Source organism: Somniosus microcephalus, chromosome 10, assembly GCF_052327205.1.
Source record: "Somniosus microcephalus isolate GS21.2 chromosome 10, FLI_Smic_1.0, whole genome shotgun sequence".
NCBI classification, from domain to species: domain Eukaryota; kingdom Metazoa; phylum Chordata; class Chondrichthyes; order Squaliformes; family Somniosidae; genus Somniosus; species Somniosus microcephalus.
The window spans coordinates 112673574-112696537 of NC_140996.1; the positions used below are offsets into that span (position 1 = coordinate 112673574).

General features: G+C 46.4%; 1 protein-coding gene across 9 annotated transcripts in view; it reads right to left on the minus strand.

Annotated features, from left to right (window-relative positions):
• The window catches only part of cep126 (centrosomal protein 126), a 279549-nt gene that overhangs the window by 126007 nt on the left and 130578 nt on the right, over positions 1 to 22964 (minus strand). For all 9 annotated transcript variants that reach the window (XR_015079720.1, XM_085998712.1, XM_085998714.1 and 6 more), the window contains exon 5: positions 18606 to 18813. Coding sequence is in view for 8 of the 9 variants with exons in the window: in XM_085998712.1 (XP_085854838.1) it covers positions 18606 to 18813 (208 nt within the window). In the remaining variant the exon portion in view is untranslated. The remainder of the gene's footprint in view (positions 1 to 18605; positions 18814 to 22964) is intronic.

The window sequence follows — 22964 nt, forward strand, 5'->3', positions numbered from 1 at the left end:
GTAGGACTGCCATTGTAGATACGGGTCCCCATGGCCCCCCTGATGTGCAGCAAGCTGCTCTCAAGCCACTTGCAGGCACTGAGGGGGACCTGACCCATGAGAGGGAGGTTGGTGGCAGACCTCAAGGAAGTGGGGGCTCCTCTCCAAGCGCTCACACTTCCATGCCACTGCAGAGCCCTCGGTCAGAGCCCCGCCGGAGTCCACACCCAACGGAGATAGAGGTCTCAACCCCTGCACAGCCACAGGAGCAGCAGACTGTTGGCGAGCCCTCACAGGCTCGCCACCCCAGAGGACGCCCGCCAAAGGTGTCGAGACAGGAGCAGCAGGAAAGTGAGCAAGGGGCCTCCACATCTGCTGAAGCCACAGGGGAACCACTACGTAGGAGCATGCGTAAGAGGAAAATAAAGCACTAATAGTCACAAGGGTAATCACTTGGGTGAAATGCTGTGTATTTTGTACAAATGCCATCAGTTGTTTGTTTTTCATAAAAATTCTGATGGCAACTTCTGCAGTTGTGGCATGTGTCATTTCGCGAATGGGGCTGGAGGTCCTCTAATGCCAAGAGGGGAAGGAAAAAAAGGCCTCCCATGCTTCTGGTAGATGCCTCAGTTGAGGAAGCGCTGAGTGAGGGTGGTGAGAGGGGTCTCGCAGGAGGTCACACTGGAGAAGTGTGTGAGGCTCCAACCTTCCGCAGGTGTGGTTAGGCCTGGTAAAAGTTGCCCCAGACCTGAGACAACAAAGTCCTGCCACCTGCAAATGATGGCTGATCAAATATCCTCTTTAATGTTGGGCATGCAGCTGATAGTCAGCAAGCCAATAGTGTTCATGCCAGGTTTCACAGGTGTGATCCCCACCAGGCGCGTTTTACGTGGGAAAAGGGTTAAACAGGCACCATCAGACATACCTAGGTTAAAATGGCGTAGAGGCGGGAACCAGGCGGGGGGGGCGGTCCTGACCCCCAGGTTTTGCGATTTTTAACCCCCCACACGCCTAAAAGCCCGCCTGTCAGCTGCGTTAAAATCGAGCCCCTTGTGTTATCCTGCTGGGTATAGGTAAGCTGGGAGCTCAATACATGGAATAACCCAGGTTATTTCCACTGCAAAATCTTTATGACTTAATTCGGAGCATGGATAAAAGACCTGTTCCTTGGGGGGAGAAATTGGGCACCTTAGCGCCTCCCGTTAGCGCTTCCGGGGGTCGCTACTGGCTTTGCAACCGGGCGTGTCGATAGTACTGATGCCCGTGAAATTCAGGTGGAGGTTTGCGGCGGCGGTAACCACAAGTGCCATGATCTCCTGCGTCCAGAGATTGTGACGTCATCCGGGTGCACACGCCCTGGCTCTGAAATTCACTCTTGCCCCCTGCCTGAGTGCCTGCCGTTAGCAACGACAGGTAGAGGAGGCGGTATGCAGTCAGATGAGCGCTATATAAAGGCGTCAACTTCCGGTTATTTTTGTCGGCAAAGAATGCTGCCTTGTTAGTTTAACATAGGCAAACAGGCGTTTTGAGCGATTTCAGCGTTTTCAACTTGAAGGAGCATTCTGTCTCAGAAAAATTTAGCACTTACATTTAAATTAGATTTTATAGTGCAACATTTCCATAATTTAAATGGGGCTGTACTGGCACTGGGCCTCGCCCTTCAGTGTCAACATCGGAGGCAGAAAGAAAGATTCTCCGCTTCACCAAGGACGTGGTCACAGAGCTCTGCCACCTCCTGCAGCCAGACCTCGAGCCTCACATCAGGAGCACCATATCTCTCTCTCTGGCAGTCAAGGTCACCGTTGCCCTCAATTTTTATGCCAGCAGATCCTTCCACTGTGCAACAGGAGACATATCTAACATATCGCAGTTCGCCGTCCATTGCTGTATCCGCATGGTCACAGATGCTCTCTACAGAAGGAGAAGGGACTACATTTCCTTCCCCATGGCCAGAGAGAAGCAGCGTGAGCATGCATGTGGCTTTGTGAGGATAGCGGGCTTCCCCATGGTGCAGGACGCCATTGACTGCACCCACGTCGCTTTGCAGGCACCTCATAAGAATCCTGAGGTATTCCATAACCGGAAAGTCTACCACTCACGTAATGTGCAGTTGGTGTGCGACCACACACAGTGCATCCTCACCGTCAATGCCCGCTATCCTGGCAGCAGCCATGATGCCATCATCCTGTGCCAGACTGGTGTGTCAGCTCTGTTCCAGCCACCACATCAAGCTAGCGGATGGCTGCTGGGAGACAAGGGCTATCCGCTCTCCAGCTGGCTCATGACTCCCCTCCGCAACCTCAACACTCGTGCCCAACACTCATACAATGAGAGCCATGCTGCCACCAGGAACATCATTGAGCAGACCATCAGAGTTTTTATGCAATGGTTCCGCTGCCTTGACCGTTCGGGAGGAGCCCTCCAGTAGTCGGTTGAACGGGTGTCCTTTTTGGTCGTTGTCTGCTGCATGCTGCACAACTTGACCATCATGAGGGCACAGCCATTGCCACTAGGCATAGCCGCACCACCTCAGGAGGAGGAGGAGGAGGAGGAGGAACAGGAGCACGAACAGCAGTGACGGAGGGGCCAGCCACTCCATCGGCCTTGTGGAAGGGCGGCCTGTGACCACCTGATCAGACTGCGGTTCCAATGAATTCGAGGTCACTTCCCGGTTGCTCATCCAGTCCCCATCATTCCATCAAGTTCTCATTCCATACCACACTCCAAAGCTGAAATGAGACCATTTCTGCAACATTCCAATAATATTTATCCAAAAGCAGTAACCACATATATACAATATTAACTAATGACCCTTGTGCAAACCCTTACTTCCCCTCTTTACAGTGCCTTTTCCTCATGTAGTGGTCCTACGTAGTGTCTCCCCAGTGGCTGCAGCAGGGCTGGTGGAAGGCTGCTGAGTGTTGGTGCCAGAAACTAAAGATGGCTTTGCAAGACGCCCTCAACCAGCTCTGGGCCTGGAAGGCCCGGCTGTACATTGTGCCACCTCAGGATGGGCGGCGGCAGTCTGGGCTGGCTGGATGACAGGCAGCGGCAAGGGCAATGGTGGAGCAGCAGCGGTGGGAGCAGGAATGCTATCCTGAGAGCAGGTTCCTGCTCCATTGACACACTGCCACTCCCCTGGGGCAGCACCTCAGAATCCCTACAAATCTGCTGCAACACAGATTGTTGGGCTGCTGCGACACCATGAGATCCCCGGTGGACTGTGGTGGACCCAGCGATGATGGTAGTAGTCAGAGCTTTCGTGACATCAAGCTGAGACTGCATGAGAGCAGTCCGAGACTGGATGGCATCAACCGTTGACTGCATTACAGCACTAAGACGTTGCGTGGCTTCCGCCTGTGCTGCAATGGATGCTGCCACATCGCCCATGACACTCAACCATGGGTCCCCACGGTCGCTCAGGGAGTCCACCATCCTTGGCAGTCTGCCAAGGATGGGTCCATGGTGTGCGCAGAGCTCTGTGCAATGTTGGAGGCGGACTCCTCCACGCTGCTTACCATTGCCGAGAGGCTCTCGGGCACCCTTGCCATTGCACCGATCATCTCGGTGTGCATGCCCATCACCCTTCTTGTGAACGCCTCCCCATCGAGGTCCTCATCTGAGTCCTGTGCAGCAGAACTCGCGCGCGAACTTGCCCTACGGGGAGCTGGCTCCCGAGCTACCCTTTCCTCCTGGCCTCGCTGCAGCCCACTCGTCCCAGGTGCATCACCCAGTGCAGAGCCCTCTACTAAACTTGCCTCTAAAGATCGTGTAGTGCCAGTATCTGAGGTGGTGCCTACGGGTGACAGATGCAGTGATGCTCCTCCTCCTCTTCTCCTTCCTCACCCTCAGTGGGAGGCTGAGGGACAGGTTGGTCATCTGGTTGCTGATTCTTTCAAAGCATAAAGGCACAAGACTCATGTTAAGGTGGGGGCAGGGGGGCAGGAAGGGAGCAAGGAATGCAGACACTATCAGGAACTGGAAAGTGGGAAAGGTTTGTGGTGTGAGGGGGAAGTAGGATGAGAGAAGGAGAAGGGATGAACATACCGTTGTTGCCCCAAAGGGGGTCGACGTTGCCGAAGGCCACGGCGCCGACCACCTGCTGCCGAATGAGTCGCAGCACTCGCTCCTCCAGGTTTAAAAACTGCTGGAGCTGCGCATCACCCCTGCCTGTTCTCTGCTGCTCCCTCCTATTATGAGCCATCTTGGCCTGCAAGAGAAATGAATGTGTGTGAGTCAGAGTCCAGCTATGTGTTTGGTAGATATACCTGCCGTAGTTGAATAGCTGTTATTGTAGGCAAGGCGTGAGATGTGGATGTGATTTTAAGTAGGTGCAGATGCTTGGTGGGGGTGTGGTACTTTGTGCAGCGTGTACAGACTGAGGTTCAGATGGTGGTATGTAGGATCTGTTGAAGCATGTACCCACCTTGATGGGATTGAAGCCCGATAAATCCCCAGGGCCTGATAATCTACATCCTAGGGTACTTAAGGAAGTGGCCCTAGAAATAGTAAATGCATTGCTGATCATCTTCCAACATTCGATGGAATCTGGAACAGTACCCATGGATTGGAGGGTAGCTAATGTTACCCCACTATTCAAAAAAGGTGGTAGAGAGAAAACGGGGAATTACAGACCGGTAAGCCTGACATCAGTAGTGGGGAAAATGCTAGAGTCCATTATAAAAGATGTAATAGCAGAGCACTTGGAAAACAGTGACAGGATCGGACAAAGTCAACATGGATTTATAAAAGGTAAATCGTGCTTGACTAATCTACTGGAATTTTTTGAGGATGTAACTCGTAAAATAGATAAGGGAGAACCAGTGCATTTGGACTTTCAGAAGGCTTTCGATAAGGTCCCGCATAAGAGATTAGCGTGTAAAGTTAAGGCACATGGGATTGGGGGCAAGGTACTCACTTGGATAAAGAACTGGTTGGCAGACAGAAAGCAAAGAGTTGGAATAAACGGGTCTTTTTCCGAGGGGCAGGCAGTGACTAGTGGGGTACCGCAGGGATCAGTCCTTTGACCCCAGCTATTCACAATATATATTAATGATCTAGACAAGGGAACTAGATGTAATATCTCCAAATTTGCAGATGACACAAAGCTGGGTGGGCGTGTGTGCTGTGAGGAGGATGCCGAGAAACTCCAGGATGATTTGGACAGGTTGGGTGATTGGGCAGAAGCACGGCAGATGCAATATAACGTGGATAAATGTGAGATTATCCACTTTGGTGGCAAAAACAGGAAGGCAGATTATTATCTGAATGGTAATAGATTGGGAGAAGGGGAAGGGCAACGAGACCTGGGTGTCCTTGTGCACCAGTTGCTGAAGGTAAGCATGCAGGTGCAGCAGGCGGTTAAGAAGGCAAATGGTATGTTGGCCTTCGTAGCGAGGGGGTTTGAATACAGGAACAAGGATGTCTTGCTGCAGTTGTACAGGGCCTTGGTGAGGCCACATCTTGAGTATTGTGTGCAGTTTTGGTCGCCTTATGTGAGGAAGGATGTTCTTGCCATGGAAGGAGTTCAGCGAAGATTCACCAGGCTGATACCTGGGGTGGCAGGAATGACGTATGATGAGAGATTGGGTTGATTGGGCTTGTACTCGCTGGAGTTTAGAAGAATGAGAGGGGATTGTAATGTTATCTTATATCGTAGTATTAAGAGGATTACGAGTAGATATCGTTGAGTACTCTTTATTAGGTCTTGAGTCAGTGCCAGCTCGTGTAGTACTGCCGCATGGCCAAGATGGCTTCCTATTTATACGACTGCCGTCAAGCAGCTGTCTTTACTACAGCTACCGTAAAGCAGCTGTCTTTACTACAGCTGCAGTTATCATTGAAACTTATAAAATTCTGACAGGACTGGACAGACTAGATGCAGGAAGGATGTTCACGATGGTCGGGGAGTCCAGAACCAGGGGTCACAGTCTTAGGATAAGGGGTAGGCCATTTAGGACAGAAATGAGGAGGAATTTCTTCACCCAGAGAGTGGTGAACCTGTGGAATTCTCTACCACAGAAGACAGTAGAGGCCAATTCATTAAATATATTCAAGAAGGAGTTGGATATATTTCTTAAGGCTAAAGGGATCAAGGGGTATGAGGAGAAAGCAGGGACCGGGTACTGAACTTGGATGATCAGCCATGATCGCATTGAATGGTGGGGCAGGCTCGAGGGGCCGAATGGCCTACTCCTGCTCCTATATTCTATGTTTGACCACCTGAGTGAGGTTGTTGAATTTCTTCCTGCACTGTGTCAGGCTGCAGATGACCACACTATTGGCCGAGACCTCCTGGGCCACTTCCCTCCACATGGCCCTAAGACTTGGGGCAATGGTCTCCTTCCAGTGTCCGGGAACAGCACTGCCCTCCTTCGCTCCACTCCTGCGACCAATGCCTCATCCGTAAAACGACACGCTCTCTCCCTGGGAGTGGGATCAGCCATCACGATCAGGCGATTGAGTTGTTTGCAGGTCGTCTTCACAGCAAGCACTGCTGATAACGAGGATCTGCACAATGATGCAACCTCCCCTTTAAGAGCTGGAAGGAGCCAGTGTGAAGGATCATTCCCGATTGCATTGCACCTGAAATTCATTATCGATCTGCTGTTAGCACCCTAATGAGATCATTAGGGCTTGATTTAGCGCTCCAACTCTCTCCTGGAGCACTAACAGCCAATTTAGGGGAACCTCAGATTCATTAGCGCCTGGTGCTAATTTTTTACGATTTCAAAATTTAGCATCCCAAATGGGGCGATAACCAATTTCTCCTCCTTAATGTCCAACTTCATACATGCACAAGGCAGCACAATAACCTCAATACTCATTAGTTATATCATTTCATAATGCTAACATGGCACTTTCATGTGATAAAAATATGAATACAATTTAATGGACTTCAAAACTGAATCTTACACTTTATAAATGTTAGATCGGCCCTGAACAATCAAGTGACCTCATTCTTTACAATATAGGTACGGTAGTATACTGGGGAATAAACTTCAGAGTTCAAATCCCACCAGAGCAAGTGGTGAAATTGAATTTAATTAATCAAGTAATTTATGGGCTAGTACTGAAAAAATGGCCATTGTTATAAAAATCTGACTAGTTCTAATGCCCCCTTCAGGGAACCTGCCACCATAGTCTGCTCTGCCCAAAAGGTGACTCTACCCCACACTACATGGTTGACTCTTAATGCCCTCTGAAGTGGCCTAACAAACCACTCAGTCTGTTCCCTTTATTACAACAGTGACTACACTTCAAAGTACTTAATTAGTTGTAAAGCACTTTGGGACGAGAAAGGAGCTAGATAAATGCAACTTCTTTCTTTCTGAAGCAATCATTACAAGGCGCAATAAGAAGAAAAATATTAGAAGGATCTATTGGCAACAACCCAGGCATTGTTTCAGAACAAGACTCAGGCAATCTCAGCCCAGTCTACCCTACAATGACCTCCACCCTTGTGCTTAAGTTGGGAAAGATGCCCCACAGATTGATCAAGCAACAGCCTGACATAGTTCTATTTGCTGGGCTGGATTTTCCTTCACTATTCTACCCCAAAATTGGTGGGATAGTGATAGAAACAGCGGGGAGATCTACCACTGCCTCCACACCTCGACCTAGACTTTCCTCCCCTGTGACCGCCACTGGTTGCTTCTTCCCCACCAGCCACATGCAATGGAAGATGGGACCCTGATTCTTTGCAGATTTTGCTCCTGTCTGCTCCTCTTGTCGCCAGTCCCCAGTATCCCCTTGTGTAAGGTAGTGTGAGGACCAGGGGAGCAGTAGTTATGGTCCTCCTCTCTCACTAAGTGGGTCCCCGCACTTACCTCGTTCAAGGGGATCTTTTGTCCCTTTAAATGATATGGAGGGAGTCTTCTGGTGCTGCAGTGGTGTCCCTACTGTAACAATACCCAAATTCCGTTACTTGCAGCGACAGGAATCTGGCTTGGATTCTGTCCTGAATGTTTAGTTAACCACAACCCAGGAAAATAGGGTAACAGCAGGGTCAGAGATAGGTGGGTGCGAGTCCTGCCCTGCCGCTACCCCGTCAGAAAGAGGCAAATTCAACCTACAGAGTCATATCTATCAGCCAACATCCCAGTTCCAGCACCATCTCTAGGTACAGTATGTCCTGTCCTACCTGCAAGGTAAACTCACCAGAGGAGAGGTACAGTGGCATACAATCAGGTGCGAGTTCCGAACATTGGCTCCAAACCCCATGTAGTCTCATAGCTTTATGTCAAATGAAGAAACTTCCTGCTGACGACCACCTACTGCTCCTTCCTCAGCTGACATCAATATTCCTCCACATTGAACAGAACAGAGGGGAGCAATTACACAGAATGTATTCTGGGAGGGCCTTCAACAGCCCTATTAGTCTCGTCTTAATCATCAGTAGAAGGAGTCATTAATAGTGCCAGTATTTATATAGCTCCTTAAACGTAGTAAAACATCCCAAGGTGCTTCACAGGAGTGTTATAAAACAAAATTCAACACCGGTCCACAAAAGGAGCAATGAGGCCAGATTGGTCAAAGAGGTAGGTTTTAAGAAGCGTCTTAAAGAGGAAAGAGAGGTAGAGAATTCCAGAGTGAAGGGCCTTGGTAGCAGAAGGCACATACACCAAGGGTGGAACAATTAAAATCGGGCATGCTCAAGAGGCCAGAATTAGAGGAGCGCAGATATTTCTGAGGGTTGTGGGGCTGGACGAGATTACAGAGATAGAGAGGCCATGGAGGGATTTGGAAAAAAAGGATGAGAATTTTAAAAGTGAGACGTTGCTTAACTGGGAGCCAATGTAGATCAGCAAGCACAGGGGAGATGGGTAAACGGGACTTTGTGTGAGTAGGGACACAGGCAGCAGAGCTTTGGAAGACCTCAAGTTTACGGAGGGTAAAGCCTAGGAGGCCAGCCAGGAGTGCATTGGAATAGTCAAGTCTATAGGTAACAAAGGCATGGATGAGGGTTTCAGCAGCAGATGAGCTGAGGTAAGGGCGCAGTCGAGCCATGTTCCAGCGATGGAAATAGGCAGTCTTAGTGATGGCATGGATATGTGATCGAAAGCTCATCTCGGGGTCAAACATGACACCAAGGTTGTGAACAGTCTGGTTCAGCCTCGGACAGTTGCCAGGGAGGGGGATGAAGTCGGTGGCTAGGGAACGGAGTTTGTGGCGGGGACCAAAGACAGTGGCTTCAGTCTTCCCATTATTTAGTTGGAGGAATGTTCTGCTCATCCAGTATTGGATGTCGGACAAGCAGTCTGACAATTCAGAGATAGTGGAGGGGTCGAGAGAGGTGGTGGTGAGGTAGAGCTCGGTGTAGTCAGTGTACATGTGAAAACTGATGCTGTGTTTTTGGGTGATGTTGCCGAGGACAGCGTGTAGATGAGAAACAGGAGGGGGCCAAGGATAGATCTTTGGGGACACCATAGGTAATGGTGCGGGAGCGGGAAGAGAAGCCATTGCAGGTGATTCCCTGGGTAACTCACCAATAATATGCTCACCAATGCTCAGTTCATGTTCTGCCAGAACTACTTGGCTCCAGACCTCATTACATCATTGATACAAATATGGTTAGATGAGTTGAACACCAAGGAGAAGTTGAGTAACAACTGACCGAGTATGACACTGAGGAACCCTAGCAAAACTGAGATCAATGGTGGTCAACTTCAGTTGGAGTCATACCTAACGCACAGGGATATGATTATTGGAGACTAATCATTGCAGGAGTTCCTCGGCTCAACTAACTTCAGTTGCTTCATCAATGACCTTCTCTCTATTGGTAAGCATTGTGGCTGGAGCATCAAGGGGGAGGTAAGCATCGGGGCTGGAGAATCGGGGGGGTGGGGGACGGGGAAGAGTTGGGGAGCCTGGGAAAGCGATTGGAGGCTTCGGGGGAGGAGAAATCGGAGGTCGAGGGTCGAGGAGGGGGCGGAATCGGAGGCCTCGGGGGGGGGGGGGGTAGATCGGAGGCCTCGGGTGGGGGGGCAAGATCAGAGGCCTCGGGTGGGGGGGGCAAGATCAGAGGCCTTGGGGGGGGGGGGAAATGGAGGCCTCGTAGGTGTGGGGGAACGGAGGCCTCGTGGGGGGATCTACGATCGCGGGGCGTGGGTGAGGCAGGGACGCTGGAACCAGGAGTGCCTTTACCCTGATCTCCTGGATCCAGCAATCCTCACCTTACTTTAACGAGCAGATTCTCCGAGGCCTGAGAAACCCAACCAGCCACAGTTAAATTTGAAATGCTGGTTAAATCTGAGGCACACCAACCACAATATATTATTTAAATTGGCGACTTGCCTCCTGGGAGCGGATTGGCTTCCCGCCCCATCCCGCTTCCATTAAAACTGGAAGGGGCAGGTTGGAGGTGCGTTGGGGTTCAGGATTCAGCTTTTTAACACTTTAACCTCCCACCCTACCCCAACCCACCTGTTTTTTGGAGCTAAAATCCCCCTCACCCCACATGTCAGCCTACAGCAAGACATGGATAACATCATTGAGTTAACAATTGGCAGTTAGTATTCATGCCACATAAGTGCCAGGCAATGACCATCACCAACGAGAAAAATCCAACCTCCTCCTGACCTTTAACAGCACTACCATTGCCAAGCCACAACCATCAACATCTTGGCCCTCACCATTGTCAAGAAGCTTAGCTGCACCAGCCATATCAACACCATGGCTACAAGAGTAGGGTATGCGCTGGGTTTCTGTGATGAGTGGCCCAGCACTAAGCTGGGAAACCACTAAGTTTCTTTTTATAAAGCACTTTAGTGCTAACCCCTCAATGATCCCAACTCACAGGTAAAAATCCCAAAATATCATACAATAACATGGAATTAAATCTACTTAGTTACCATAAATCAGCAGTCCTTATAATACATTGTGTGTTACATAGTATAACACTCCTCTAGCGTTTAAAACTACACATCCTCTGACTTATCGAGCAATGCTAAGGAAGATCCACTATTTATATTAACAAAAGGTGCATCGAGCATTCACTTCCTGTCATACTTCAGGTGTAACACAATTCATGATGCAAAATTCACGAACCAAATTTGTTCTACCTCAATTGAATATTTTTTACACTTGATCATTTTATATGCAAACTTATTACAGGTAATTGTATTTGACTTTATTAATTATAATTTGGTCATAGAAATTTTTTAGAAAGAACATGGGAGAGCCAATCAAAAATGTTCATCTGTCATTTTTCTCCCACAGCTTCCTAACTAAGCCCAGTAAAATATGCTAACATATAAAAACAATATTCTAACTTAACCAACTCCAGTCAGAAATATGTTGATTAAGTTGCGTCAGGGACCAACTTGTGTCAGGGGCCTAGGCTCAAATTTAAGGCCCACTCTGAACTGCCATGCACCATTACAGCCCACCCTAAGCTCAGAGCAATAGGCCACCAGTTTTGCCTTTCCCCCCATCAAACCTGCTCCCAAGTTCCTCAGGCCTATTGCCAGTTTTAAATTGGTACTCAATACTATACAAGCTTATACAAGTACTTCATTTGTTATTGTATAGAAATTAGCAACTAAAGTGCATTTGCCACTAAAAACTGGCTTTAAGCCAAAAACGAGTCCTGAGCGGTGGAAAAAGGTCTGGGTGGGATGCAGGAATGTCATGACAGAACTACAGTTTGGAGCCCCCAGTGCTGTCAGGCCCTGGAACCCTCTGTTAAATGCTACCACAACATGGGATTTCACTTCTATGAAATCTCAAGACTCCTCTATTGCTGCAAAGATCATCCCCTAGTGCTGCTAAACATTATGGCCCCAAAAATGTATTTAACTTCCGGCATACTCCCACCATAACATTGGAGTGAGTCTGCCAAAATGGTTGGAAACTAGGCTGGTTTCAGGCCTAAATCCAGGGATTCCGATTACTTTGTGGGACATCAACATGCCAATTTCTACAAAATTAATAAATTAGACTGCACATATGGCATTGGTATGAATCATTTGCACCACACACACCATAGAATGTACAGCATAACATGGGAATGAAGTAGGTGAGTGGAATTGAATTTGATGGGGTTAAAAGTTAGATTAGCAGCTTAACTGGCTAGCTGGCTGATGTAATAAAGGAGAAGTCTGGCAGCGCAAAGACAGTTGGAAAAAGCATATTACACGGTGATTGGGGGGAGTGAAAGAAGGCAAGGAGGCCATACATTGAACAATGGGCCACCAATGTGATTTGCGAAGATGTGGTTAAGTGTACGAAATTGGATAAGAGCTAAAGCGTAGAACAATGGCAGATGTGGAAACAGGGCAAATGAGATAAACAAGATATGTTTGGTGGAGATGTGATTAAGTGTACGCGACTTGGACAATTAATTGGCCAAGGCCCAAAGATGTGAAGGAAACAAGATGTAAGATTGTATATAAGCCAACTGCTCGAATGTAAAAATTAGACTCCCGTCTCAGCTCAGACTGAGAGGACCTCTCCCTGTACGTGCTTGAATAAAGATCGCTTGGAACCAGTACACGCTCGTCTCCGTCTGCTTTGGGGCAGAGAGAAATCCCACAACAACTTTGGTATCTGTGATCAGAGGTATACACAGTGTATGCTCTTGTATACACTTTTTAATCTCCTGGGATAACAAAATTGAGCACTGCTTCATGCTTTGACCCTCAGTTACATTTCCGCTCCAACATCCTATTAATCTAGGGGATGAAATGCTGCTGTTAGCAAGAATTCTCACAATAATCTTAGGAAAGCAGGAATCCAAATCTCGCAAAACTATCACTGCAGTGCTCCATCCCTTCAAGCAGCAGGAGGTAAGTGAGGAATGCGGGGCCTTGATGAGATGGGAGAAGCATGCCAGCTTGAACTGAAGGGGAAAAGGGTGAAAAATGTCAGCATTAAATAGGAGGCCAGAGGAATGGAAAATTACTGATTAAGTTTTGCCTTCTCCAAACCTTTGATTCCCTTCCTCTCTTAGCACCATAAAATAGGATTGCTTCCTCTTGCTTCTAATCCAAGAAAGTGAGAAAGACAAGATTGATTGAGATTTAGTGAAGGTTATTTGAAGGTGGGCTATTTAGATTCCCCTGTGTTCTGAAGATAACGGGGATTGCCCAGCCCGCAAACAGCCTCAAAGTTGGCACCAATCATTGTAGTCTGTACAGCTCAGGTATTCATTGACTTAAACAGCTAAGCTACTAGGAATCTACCATCTGATTTTGGTTTTGAAGCCAATGTTCTTTACAAACCACATTTTATCTTGTTCCTTGACTCGTTACCTTAGTTACTTGTCGGATGTGTGGTCTACTGCTTGCCTGAACACGAGACCATGATTTCCCTTCCCTGCCCCTGCTGGGATTGCCACTGCCTTGTAGTAGCCTCCTCTGCCTAAAGATGGCTCCAGAGACTTACCTGCTGAAGGCCTCAGTATAGCCAAGGCCTTCAGCGAGAGCCTTCATACCTATTTTCAGGAAGCTTCTATCCCTTTAAGTCCTTGGCGGATATTCTGGTGCTGCAGCAGCAGTGTCCTCAAAGAGGAAATTTCAGGGCATAACTTCAATTGCTTTTTCACCATGTCACTAATGTCTTTGAAAATGGCTGTCTGGAGTACTTTAAGGCCAAACAATCTGAAAGCAGCTGCCATTTTTAAACAAATAATTAATGTCTACTAATGCAAAACATAGAAATCCAAATAGGTAAGCAACAGATTTAAAAACATGAACAGATGCCATATTGAGAGCTTGCTAGGTATTTCATAGGATGCAGTAGCACAGCTACCAAAGAACAGCTATAACAAAACTGCAATATTACAAACTGCAGCATGCCACTTCAGAAGTTTGCCTACCCACTGTAACATTACAAAGAAAATGGAATTGCAATTCAAAATATCAAAGATTAATAACTTCTGATTTTTGACACACATAATTATATATAGAAGTTATATAGGTACTGGGAAATACATTGTTTAGTACCAGTTAGCTAACCTTATAACACACAAGTAACACAGCTGAACACAAGTTATGTATGCTTTCTTTATGCCAAACACTTATATTACATTTTCTGTTAAACAACTGGTTCCTGAATTCCAATGAGGTTTTATATTCTTGGAGGATTTTTAAAAAACCACAGTAGGGTGATGAATGGTGAAGCTTGGTGCGAATGGTATGCAGAGGTCTGGTTTGTCTTGATTGTGGGACTGTCTCGAAGCCATAGAGTGAAGCAGGGCAGCAGATTTAATAACTGTATAATGCCAGCAACTGATGCAAAAATCTATGACTATCACTTAATAAATTTGGTGATGTTTCTCACTGAAAACTCATTATCAGTATCTGTTACTCTTGTAGGTAGTGCTGTAATAGGCATTTTCAATTGTTAAAGATTTTCATACTAGTTGGCACACAATAGCTGCAGTTTTAAAGTTTGAGTATATACCCAGAGGTTATACATGCTGATACTGGGTTCCCACAAATCCAACAATATGCTTTCTTAATTATTTTTTTCATCTGCCTCAGTCTGTCTTTTTGTCTCAGTAACAGAAATATTTAATACCCAAAAATAAGGGGCTGAGCAAAATAAAACATTAAAAAAATTACATATTTCACAATGAATTGATTAAATGTATTGGGCTAAAAATTTGGTGGCGCCGCGTTTGGGGCGCCAAGCTCGCCTGGGTGCTGGAAGTCCCGCCCCGGAAGGAGCTGGGAGCGCCAGCCCGATATTCAGTTTGAGCGCCCCAAGAGGGACGCGGGGCGCTGCTCGAGAGATCAGGAGGCCGGCGCGAGGAGGTGCTGGCAGGCGGCCACCGGAAAAAATGGCCGTCCCGCACCTCCCCTTTAATTTGCGCCACTACCGCCACAGGTAGGCCCCCATGAACCGGTCGCGATTTGCGACCAGCGCTACGGGGGGGGCGTGACCCAATATCGCGTTCGGGGCGGTAGCGGGGTGCTGCGCACACCGATGACATCATTGGTGGCGGCGCAGCGCGACAGGCTAACGCCACCATTAGCGCCCCGCTAAATTTCGCGTCAGGCATGGCCAGTAGCGCTAAAGCCACTGAGTGCCCTCTTTAGGTGCTAACTGGTGGCGCAGCCCACCGAATTTCTAGGCCATTGTCTTGCAATACCGCAATTAAAGTTTTACTTAAAGGCCTCAGTTTCTCCCAAAAGCCTGGGCTTGTACTTGATATTTTTGTGCAGACCATTGACTGAGCTGAAGTTGGATTGTGCTGTCTCAGCATGTGCAGCGTACCTAATTTCCCAGGATTCATCAGTACCATCCAGTCAAATGTACTGATTACTTTTTTTCTGGGTCCTAGTACTTACTTCAAACTTTAATAAAGAGCACAAATTTCAAAAGCTTTACTGAAGTAAAATTTATGGAGTTTTATTTTTAAAAAGCACTGTGTGTAAGAGAGAGACAAATTACAATGCTCTGATGACTCCCTTATAGTAGGTTTTGTTTTGTATTCTGTAGAAATGTATTAAAGAGAGAGAGAGAATTGGAGTGAGTGATAAAAGACACACCGTTACATATCTTGTTCCTCACTCTATCTGTAAGTCTGACCTTTCTGTCTCCTCTCTCTTCAGAGATGGTGGGAAATCTGCTGTACACTCACATAAATGTCCCTTTACAGATTTAATGAATTTTAACTATCTTTTTAAAGGCCAGGATACACAATAAGACGGCAATCAATATGTACCAGGTCAGAGTTGGGACTACAACTGGGCAGAGAGGCTGAATTGGATGCAACATTTATGATTGCAATATTAACACAACTTTATTTAAATACCAAATTTTCCTGAACAGATATATCTACTCCTCCAGCCTTCTGGTTATCTCTTGTACCCCTTTATGAGGATCTCACTCCCATTTACTGAAGTGAGTCATATTTTTAAAATCCCTACAACATTGGGCCAGAAATTCCAGAACGGGGCTTGCAGCGCGTGCAAGCTCCGTATTTGCACTTACCCCGCGCTCCTGCCGATCAGCTTCTGGGACGCCTGAACTTGGAGAAATAGAAAGCACATTCCCGGGCAGCGTATGACGTCACGCCGCCCAGGAGTGCAGCCAGCGCGGACCCAGGAGCGTGCAGTGTAAGTGAGACACGCCCCTTGAGGTCTCAGTTTCACTGGACACGCCCCCAATGTTTCTGTCAAGCTGCTTTGCTTTTTTACATGCAAAGCAGCAGTTTAAATAGGTTTTTGGAAGTTTTTTGAAGATTTTGGTAACTTTTATAAACTTTTTAAAATGTTTACATTATTTTGAGTAATCTGAAGTAGTTTTAAAGAGAATTAAAGCAATTTAAAGACTTTTAAAAGCCCTAAAAGAATTTTTTTAATTCCATTTATTTATTTAGCAATGTCGTCGTCATACGTGTCTTCACACTGTTCCCTTTGGGGAACTGTATGAAGTGGTGGAAGGATTTATGGCCGTGATTAACGCTCATTCCGTGACCGTAACCATCTTTGAACCAGCCATTAGGGCGGTTAGTCCTATGGCGGGAGGGTTTTACGGGCTCCCACAAGCTATACAAGGAGGGGGGGCCACCCACACCCACGGACGCAAATATCCCACTGGATGTCAACCCAGAATTTAGAGCCGGAGCTCCGACTCCACTTGCCGGGACTGTCTGGAGTGGGGTTCGAAACCCTACCCTGATCTGGCCCAGCGGCAGGGATCCTACCGCTATGACAAAGGCCCAATCCGATTAGCAACGTGAAATGGCAGCATAGGGCTCCAGTCACAGGGAGGGAAAAGGCGCAGGAAACGTATGGGTGTCACCTTTTGTGCAGAGTGGGCCTTTTGCGTAGCAGTAAGCATCCCCGCCGCTGGGCCAGAAGGAGTAGGGTTTTGAACCCCACTCCAGACAGTCCCGGCAAGTGGAGTCGGAGTTCCAACTTTAAATTCTGGGTGGACATCCAGCGGGATACTTGCGTCCGTGGGTGTTGGTGGCGCCCCCCCCCTCAGATGGGTTGTGGGAGCCCGTAAAACCCTCCCGCCATAGGACTAACCACCCTAATGGCTGGTTCAAAGATGGTTACGGTCACGGAATGAGCGTTAATCACGGCCATAAATCCTTCCACCACTTCATACAGTTCCCCAAAGGGAACAGTGTGAGGATACGTACGATGATGACCTCTTGCGCAATGCACCTCCTTGGACCCTCAGTCGCAGATGCGAGGGGGCAAGTCGTGCAAGTGTTAAATTTTTTATTTTATTGACATGTAAAATGTTGGCCCAATAATTCCCTTCCAAATGCGCTAGTACGGTCGGGGTACTTACGCATCTGGCCGGATGAAATGCCGGTTTTCAGCATGCACAGTGCATGTGGGGAAAACCGGCATTTCCTGTCCTCTGAACGAAGGGGTTCAGAGGCAGAACGCGTGCGACTGCACATGCAGCGCGTGCGCAGTATAATTCGCCGCTTTCATTAATGCTTTCAGTGAGGTCCAGTCATTACAACTTACACATGAAAAAAGCATGGGTACAGTTACTACAGAGGCTGCGGAGGAAGATATTTCTTATCGTGGAGCTTCTGAAAGTATGTATGTCTGTATATATTCCTTTGCGTGTTATGTATATATTCCTTTACTTATGTGTATGAATGTATTATTTAATTATGACTTTCAGAGAAAGTAACTTATTGGAAAATCATAATTAAAAACATACATTCATAGTAAAGGAATATAAAACATACATACATATACGTAAAGGAATATATGTGGACATACATACATAACTCATTCTCACATTCCATTCACACAGCCACAATTGCTCCTTCTACCTACTGTTCTGAAAACCCTTTAAAAAAAAAAAAATTTTAACTTTAAAACTTACTTAAAATTTCTTAAAATAACTTCCCTCCCTTTCCCAAACAAAAATATTGCATTTCAAAAGCTCCACGATAAAATATATCTTCCTCCGCAGCCAATGAACCACTTTACACTTGCTTTTTTTCAGTGTAACTTCTAAGGACTTACCCTCACGGATTTCATGAATGAAATCCACAAAGTTCACTGCGCAAGCGTTGCCTGTGCAGTCGCACGCGCTCGAGGTCTGGAAATGCCGGCGTTCCCCGCATGCGCTGTTCATGCTGAACGCCGGCATTTCCAACGGCCAGAAGCGTGAGTAAGCCGACCGTACTCACGCTTCTGGCCTGGAATTTCTGGCCCAATGTAATTTCCTGCTGTTACACATCCCTCCAACCTCAGCATTTTATTCTGAATCATTCTAGCATTCAGGTAAAGACATTTAGTCGAGTCCTTTATTTTTTTTCTGGGCTTGTTTAGCTTTGTGTTTCCTTGATTTACTTTCTGCTTGATGATATTTCTCTTCTTCCCCATGACTACTCAATGCTTATCTATAGTGGAAGTCATATCCACTTCTTTCACCACATCAAATTACATACATCAAAACACAAATCTCTAATTATTGTTAACATCTAAACCCCACTTAATTAAAAATAAATCTCAAAAGATTGTTACAAGTTTATGCATATTAAACAAAATCATAATTATTTAGTTATGACTATATAAAATAGCATCGATTCTAGAAGATACTAAGTGTAGTTTTCCCTAATTCTTTATTCTTGTCAAAAAGCTTACTAAAGAAACCTCATCAACAAACATTCGAAATTGTAACTAATACAGTACCTGTAATCTATTCAGTTGCTGCTCTCCCAGGAGACGCTGTGTCTCCTCCAGCTCCTGCTGAAAGCGTAACCGGCTGTTTTTCAGATTTGCCCCACTCTTCTCTTGCATAAGTTTGGCATAAGCCTTAGCTGCTGAAAGTTGTTTCTGATAGCGGGAACCATTTCTACTCTCTCCATGAGTTGATCGATTCAGAAATAAATCAGTGGTCCTAAGAATGCAATTCCAAAGAAATTATTTGCAAAATCGACTGATTCTTTCTACATGATGTGAGGAACTGCCTTGTTCACGATACTGTAGTCAAAATTTTAGTTCCAGACTGGTGCAGAAAATGTTATTAAGAGCTATTAAGGGTCTAAATGAACTTATTTAAAGCAGCCTCAACCTTACACAGGGCACACAATAGCTCAGAATCTGGCATATACTTTGATCTTGAAGATAAAGTGTCAGCCGCGGCTCAGTGGTAGCACTCGCGCCTCTGAGTCAGAAGGTTGTAGGTTCAAGTCCCACTCCAGAGACTTGAACACAAAAATCTGGGTTGACACTCCAGTGCAGTACTGAGGGAGTGCTGCACTGTCGGAGGTGCTGTCTTTCAGATGAGACTTTAAACCGAGGCTCCGTCTGCTCTCTGAGGAGGACGTAAAAGATCCCGTGGCACTATTTCGAAGAAGAGCAGGAGAGTTATCTCTGGTATCCTGGCCAATAATTATCCCTCAAACAACATCACTAAATCTGCTCAATATCACATTGCTGTTTGTGGGAGCAAATTGGCTGCCGCGTTTCCTACATTACAACAGTGACTACTCTTCAAAAAGTATTACATTAGCTGTAAAGCGCTTTGGGATGTCCGGTGGTCATGAAAAGGTGCTATATAAATGCAAGTCTTTCTTTATAAAGTATTAAAAATGTGAACAAATATATTAAGTATGCCAGTGTAGTAATACACTAGAATTTGGTTAATATGCATACTATATGGAGCCAAACATTACTGCTAATTAGTCCCTAACCTAACTTTGTAAATCTTTTAATAACATAAGAAATAGGAGCTGGAGCTGGCCATTTGGCCCTTCGAGCCTGCTCCGTCATTCAATAAGGTCATGGCTGATCTTCTACCTCAACTCCACCTTCCTGCACTGTCCCCATATCCCTTAATTCCCTTAGTTCCCAAAAAGGTATTGGCCAGTCTTGAATATACTCAACGACTGAGCATCCACTGCTCTCTGGGTTAGAGAATTTCAAAGATTCACAACCCTTTGAGTAAAGAAATTTCTCCTCATCTCAGTCCTAAATGGCTGACCCCTTATTCTGAGACTGTGACCCCGTGTTCTAAATTCTCCAGCCAGCATTAACCCTGCCAAGGCCCTAAAGAATTTTATGTTTCAATTAGATCACTTCTCGTTCTTCTAAACTCTAGGGAATATAGGCCTAGTCTACTCAATCTCTCCTCATAGGGCAATCCCTTCATCCCAGGAACCAGTCGAGTGAACCTTCGTTGCACTCCCTCTAAGGCAAGTACATCTTTTCTTAGGTAAGAAGACCAGAACTGTACACAGTACTGCAGGTGTGACCTCACCAATGCCCTGTATAATTGTAGTAAGACTTCGTTACTCTTATACAAGAAACTCTCGATTTACTGGCACCTAAATAACGGAAATCTCTGTTAACCGGCAAAATTCAGGAGTAGGTTCAGGTAAGTTTTACTTCATATTAGTGGCCGTTCCTGGATCTGTGGCCGTGTAACCGGGGTTCCTGCACCTGTTGCCATGCAACAGAGACGTCTGGATCTGTGGCCGTGTACGGGGCTCTCGTACCTTTTACTATACCTCTCTGTAATCCGGACTTTTTGATAAACCGACACCACACCAGTCCCGTCGGTGCCGGATAAAAAAGAGTTTCCTGTACTCTAATCCCTTTGTAACAAAAGGTAACATACCATTTGCTTTCCTAATTGCTTGCTGTACCTGCATGTTAACTTTCTGTGATTCATGTACAAGGACACCCAGGTCCCTCTCAACGCAAATATTTCCCAGTCTCTCACCATTTGAAAAATATTCTGCTTTTTTGTTTTTCCTACCAAAGTGGATAACTTCACACTTCTCCACATTGTATTCCATCTGCCATGTTCTTGCCCACTCAGTCAACCTGTCTATATCTTTCTGCAGCCTCTTTGCATCCTCCTCACAGCTTACTTTCCCACCTAACTTTGTATCAGCAGCAAACTTGGATACATTACACGCAGTCCCTTCATCTAAGTCATTAACAGCTGAGGCCCAAGCACTGATCTTTGAGGTACCCTGCTAATTACAGCCTGCCAACCCGAAAAAGTCCTGTTTGTTCCTACTCTCTTTTTTCTGTTCATTAACCAATCCTCAGTCCATTCTAATATATTATCCCCAATCCCGAGGCCTAATTTTGTGTAATAACCTCTTGTATGGCACCTTATCAAATGCTTTTTGAAAATCCAAATACACTACATCCATTGGTTCCCCCTTATCCATCCTACTAGTTACACCCTCAAAAAACTCAAACAGATTTGTCAAACACAATTTCCCTTTCATAAAACCATGTTGACTCTGTCTAATCAGATTATGATTTTTTAAGTGCCCTGTTACCATGTCCCTAATAATAGATTCTAACATTTTGCCTACTACTGATGTCAGGCTAACTGGCTTATAGTTCCCTGTTTTTTCTCTTCCTCCTTTCTTAAATAGCAGGGTTTTGTTTGGTACCTTCCAATCCTTGGGAATTGTTCTAGGATCTAGGGAATTCTGAAAGATTAATACCAGTGCATCCACTATCTCTGCAGCTACCTCTTTTAAAGCCCCAGGATGCAGGTCGTCAGGACCAGGGGATTTGACACCACTGAGTCCCTTTAATTTCTCCAGTACTATGGGCTGGATTTTACCAGCCCTGAGGAGGCGGGTCTGGAGGTGGGAAATGGGAGCAGGTCCCAAACCCACTCCCAACCCGCCTCCAACCAATCTTCCCGGGAGTCGGGTCCCTGATTTGCGCAGGGTCCCGATTCCTTGAGGCGGTTAGAGGATTACAGTCACTTAACAGGTAGTTAAGAGGCTTTTTCCCATTTTTCCACTTCCCGACATCGGGAAACCCCGCCAGGGTAAGTGAGGCATGATGTGGGTCTACTGTAATTTTAGTGTATATATGACAGCTGCAGAAGTGATTTAAAGGATTCAGTGGGACACTGATGAGTATCAGAGGTAAGGAAAACTTATGAAAGTATGTTTAATGTGTTTAGATGTTTCTGCAGGTGACGAGCTGTGAAGTGTTTGTGTAGGCTCATCTCATCGAGAGAAGTGACAGGTGGCTTCTGCAATCTCAGCTGCCATCTGTTTTATCCTAAGGAGAGAATAATTGGAGAGCCTGGGTGCAAGGGCTCATCTTTGGACAGTAATTGTCAGTGTTTGACAGCACCTCAATGCTGTCAAACACTGTCAAATCATCTGTCAAACAAGTGTGGTGCATATGCCTTTACGAAAACCAGCAGATGAAGCATCATCAACTGACGTCATCTGACACTGGCTTTCCCTTAATTGGCCAGCAAGCCCGCAAGGCGGGCTTAACAAGGCCAATCAGGGGAAAATAGCGTCAGCTCGTCAGACGTCGTTGGGGGCAGGACTGGAACCCGAAAACCAGCAGTCCCGCCTCAAACTCAGCCTTCCAGATAAGATTCCACCCTATGTCTTTACTTATACTGATTTCTTTAAGTTCCTCATTCTCTCTAGAACCTTGGTTCCCCATTATTTCCGGAATGTTTTTTGTGTCTTCTACCGTGAAGACACAAAAAACATGGGGGGAAAATTCAGTACCTTAGTGCCTCCCGTTCGTGCCAGCAGATGGCAGTAATGGGGCGCTGATGCTGTAGTGCCGGGGTGAGGCAAATCCAGCGCTGCACGGCAAATCTGACCCCCCTGTTGTGCCGCCGGTATGATATATCGCCGGGCACTTCAACACTAGGCAGATCATGACGTCAGCGAGCATGCAACTGACGTGCAGCTCCAGGAAGCTGTCTGTAGCGACGTTATTTAAAGGCATCAGCATTAATCACTCCCAGCTGTCAGGGCAGGCTAGTTTCAGTGGTTTCTTGTCAGTTTCACCCACTTGAACAATTTCTATCAGTAATTTCAGGCTTCTCTTGTATCAGCAGTCTTCTGGCAACTACAAATGAGCTACATTTATACTACAAAATAGCATTTATTGTTCAAAGATTCAAACTGCTACACTTGGTAACATTAATGGGGACTGTACTGGCATACCACCTCGTCCTCCAGGATCTTCGGTGGAGGGGGCGTAGGCAGCGAGAAATATGGGAACATGTGCGCAGAGGAATGAGGAGGGACATCC